Source organism: Glossina fuscipes, unplaced genomic scaffold, assembly GCF_014805625.2.
Source record: "Glossina fuscipes isolate IAEA_lab_2018 unplaced genomic scaffold, Yale_Gfus_2 76671, whole genome shotgun sequence".
NCBI lineage: Eukaryota > Metazoa > Arthropoda > Insecta > Diptera > Glossinidae > Glossina > Glossina fuscipes.
The window spans coordinates 1-4426 of record NW_024004499.1 but is presented as its reverse complement, the minus strand read 5'-3'; the positions used below and the strand labels follow the sequence as shown (position 1 = coordinate 4426).

The 4426-nt window shown below is 36.8% G+C and overlaps 1 protein-coding gene across 1 annotated transcript; it reads right to left on the bottom strand.

The window, feature by feature from the left end:
* Positions 1-1848: 1848 nt before the first annotated feature.
* Positions 1849-4331, bottom strand: LOC119643971 (probable ATP-dependent RNA helicase DDX43). Its single transcript, XM_038043486.1, has one exon. The coding sequence runs from the start codon at positions 4329-4331 to the stop codon at positions 2313-2315; it is 2019 nt and encodes a 672-aa protein (XP_037899414.1). The 3' UTR covers positions 1849-2312.
* Positions 4332-4426: the final 95 nt, after the last annotated feature.

The window sequence follows — 4426 nt, the reverse complement described above, 5'->3', positions numbered from 1 at the left end:
TTTTTTTTTTTTTTTTTTTTTTTTTTTTTTTTTTTTTTTTTGCTTGGGAACTACAATATAGAAGCCAACCTGTAAATAAACGAAAATCTTTCGTCGCCTTTAAATGAGCGTTTTGTTAAACAATTTCTTGCATACCTATCATAGGTTCTTTAAAATTTATATTTTCTTAATCTACCATAAGTGACATTGTTAATGGATGTCACGGTTATGTTTATCACTTTATCCATCCATATAAGTTCTGTTTTATTAAGACTATGTTATGGCACTAGTTGAAGGTATATGAACGAATTTGAAAAATTGAATTTGCGACTAGCTTTCAAACCTACCTACACAGGGAAGATATATTACTCCTCATGAACACAATTTCAAAAAAAAAAAACAGACGTATTTGTATTATAATAAAACAAATTAACTATAATTTAATTCTATTTAAAAAAACAGTTACAATATAATGATCTTTGAAAATATATATAAGTCCTTCTCGAAGGACCACTCCCCAATGCGACGTAAAACTAAATCGCACCTCCGTTTCAAAAATGAAAAAAAAAAAAAAATGGATTTCTTGTTTGTTACCTATAAACCGCAGCAGATCGAATGATAAAAATTGGATTAAGCCCATTGAATATTATAAAGTATTATAACATCATTCTTTTGACAAAAATTTTTAGTTTCGTAACCTAAAATTTGGTATAAATTTATGTTTATATTGTACGGAGCAAAGCCGTTTCTCTCGTTCCTTAATCCCACACTTAGTCCTCTTATTTGAAGTATTCAGCGTACGCTAAGTTAAGTTCGTTACGAATAGGAAAGAATATAGGATTGAGAGGATTGTCAGAGTTGAAATACATACATCAACTGTAACTCCCCTGTTAGATGGCAATTGCCATTGCCCTTACCTTCCGGTTGCGCGGTCAACTGGCCGGCAACTCGGCATGTCACCAACGAAAAATCTTTTCAATTATCTAGGGTTAGGAAAATATAAGAAGCTAAGCGAGTAAGATATACTGGCCAACTGACAGACAAGCTTGTCTCGGGTAGACCGATTCTTTCTTTTGTATAGTCTTTAAATGATTGCAAGTAGAATGAGACCATGCTGGGATTGCTTAGTGCTTGTGCGAATCATAGGAATAGTGAGAGCAAGGAAGGATAAAACTTCGGAATTGAATGCATGATAGTGCTAAATAACGTTTTATTTCTGATTCAATATGTAGGAAAACGATGAGTTAATAATTGAACCTTGGAAAGGAATTCCATTCAGAAATTACAAAATAAGTGAAATTCTTTAATTCAATAATATTCAGAGCAAAATGACCCAAATAAAGGACAATCATTATGAATACCCTACACCCAAATTATACCTACTTTCTATATAAAAGCACATTTTTCAAGGTCGTATATATGAGGAACGGCTCCAGAACGCAACCTAATCTAGTAAAAGTTTAATCCTTACAAAGACCAGGGTTCAAAAATAGGCGTAGATGGTCCAAATTTTGTAAAGTTCATTATTTTTATGGAATTATTCTTGTGGATCGATTTTCAGGCAGTATCTAAAAATAGGCGTGGATGACCCAAATTTTGTAAAATTAATTTTTGTATAAAATTACTTTTATGGGCCAATTTTCAGGCAGGATCTAAAAATAGGCGTGGATGACCCAAATTTTGTAAAATTAATTTTTGTATGGAATTATTTTTGTGGATCGACTTTCAGGCAGGATCTAAAAATAGGCGTGGATGGTCCAAATTTTGTAAAGTTTAATGAAAATTACTATAATATTAAGGGTCAATTTCGATCACCACATATTAAAATTTAGACTTTTCTGCTCTACAAGGAGATACGATCCAAAAACTTTTATGTTAAATTGCTCTTTGGGCTACTGCTTAATGAAATCTAGCGTCGACCTAGCTCTACTTAAAGAGAGGTCAATGTGCAAATTAAAACGCAGTCTTTGGTTGGATAGAACTTTTAAAGTCATGAAAGAATCTACGTTTTCCAACTTTTTTGAATCGATAATATACTCGGTAGTGAACGACTTACTTCCTCCTTGAGATAGAAAACATCTTGCTTTTTTTTACATTTCAATGCATCAAATTTTATTAACACCATAATTATTGAAGTCAGCGATTCTAAGCGATTCAATTTTAAAATGGTATTCAATGGAAGTCAATTTAATAAAAAAATTTTAAGTAAACTATAATCGCATTATCTTGCTTAGGTTTTTTAATTGCAACATAAAAATGGATGGGAACAGAAATTTAAATGGTATTACAAATAACGTGTGAGCCTTATTTCCTTTTCTTTTTTTTTTTTTTGATTAGTAATTGCGGTGACCGTAAGAGCGATTACCACCACCACCGCCTCGTCGTCCTGGCATGTTTCCATCGGAGCGTCTCCCTTTCATTTTATTGAATCTGTCGGCCATGTCCCTAAGCTTATCAGGTACATCTTGCCCGGCCTCTTCCAGTATTTTTATTAGTTCAGCAGCCAAACCCCAATCTGAACGCGTTACGTAACTAATCGATGTACCAGTGCGACCAGCACGTCCGGTACGTCCTATACGATGTACATACTCTTCGATGTTACGAGGAAAGTCGTAATTGATAACATGCGTTACATCATCAATATCTAAGCCTCTAGACGCTACATTGGTTGCAATAAGAATTTTCACCTCACCCGATGTAATATCAGCAATAGCCTGTTCGCGATCGGCTTGATCGCGCGAACCATGTATGGCCTGGCAAAGGTAACCGGCGAGAGTCAAGTCACTGGATAGATCATCTGCGCGCACCTTTTTGCCACAAAAAACAATTATTTTATCATCGGATCTCATAGACTTGACGAACGATTTGATCATATCGAATTTTTCGCCTTCCTCCACAACTTCGACTACCTGTCTAACCGAGTGGGTAGCAGCCAAATCCAATGACCCTACACAGACTTGTATCGGGTTACTCATAAAGCTTTGAGCTAAGCGACGCACACCAGGCGGCCAGGTAGCGCTCGTCATTATTGTTTGACGATCGGGACGTATATCTAATAGGATCTTCCGAATTTGTGGTTCAAAGCCCATGTCCAACATACGATCAGCTTCATCTAATACCAAATATGTGACCGTGGTCACATCAATTACTTTGGCTTGTATTAAATCGTTTAGACGACCGGGAGTACAAATTATGACTTCAACACCCTGTTCGACGTGCTGAATCTGATCACGACGATTTCCGCCACCGTACATGCAAACCGCTTTAATTCCCCGGAATGAATACTTATTAGTTTCTTTTTCTATCTGTAAAGCTAATTCACGCGTTGGCGCCAATATAAGAACATTTGGACCGCCACGCTCAGAGCGTGGGATGCTTTGATACTCTATATGAACCAAAGCTGGAAGTAGAAATGCTAAAGTCTTGCCCGTTCCCGTCTGAGCAATGCCGATTAAATCTTCACCTTTGAGCAAAATAGGCCAAGCCTGCGCTTGTATAGGTGAGGGTTTCTTAAATTGTTGTTTCGCTACTTCGGCCAACAAATCTGGGTACTGTCCAAAGCACTGTTCGAATTTCCATATAGGATTTGGTATGTTATCAGGCTCATCATTTTGTTGTTCGAATACTCGTGACACGGTTGTATTGTTATTCTGTAAACGAATTTGGGCTACATCATCCTTATCCATGTTGGCTACCTCGGTATGCTCTACATAAAAATCTTTTGTAAGCGGTGGGCTTTTTGACCAACGTTCTGCTCTTGCCAGTTCAGCTTTTTTATTTAGCGCATTATAATCAATTATAATGTCCTGATTCGCACTATAATTCTCGTTTCTATCATAAGAAGTTTTTGGATAATGATAATCAAATGGGTTATCATCGTCTCTACCATATGAACGATATGCCTGATTGTTTCTATCACTTCTATTATATCCACTACCGTGCGGACGTTGTGACTGATTATTTCCATCATGGCCTTCATCTACTATTTGCCTAATGCGATTTAAAGCATCATTTATCTTGCCCTTGTCGTCGCCCAGAACAGTTACTTTCCCGCGAGACTTATCTGCATCGATTCGAACATTAAAATCCAATTGTAAGCGCTGAATAGTAGAGCCTGCTCGGCCAACAATGCGGCCGATAGATTCCGGACGTACATAGAGCGATTCCTTACTCTGGAAACTGCGGCCATAAGTGCTACCTCTGCCACTATTTCGGTTAATGCAGCTATCTCTGTCTCTACGCCGGCTATCATCTGACCGTCTATTGTCGCCGTACGAGCGTTTTGGAAAGCTTTTTACATTACTCACTTGAGGTTTGTCATCATATTCTTCATCGTCCTCCCAATCAGACATTTTCGAACTTTACAAGATAATTCTTTTATTTTTCTTTATTTTGTATTTTTGAATTGGGCTTTTTTTATGTTGAGGTTAAGAGTATACTTTTTCAA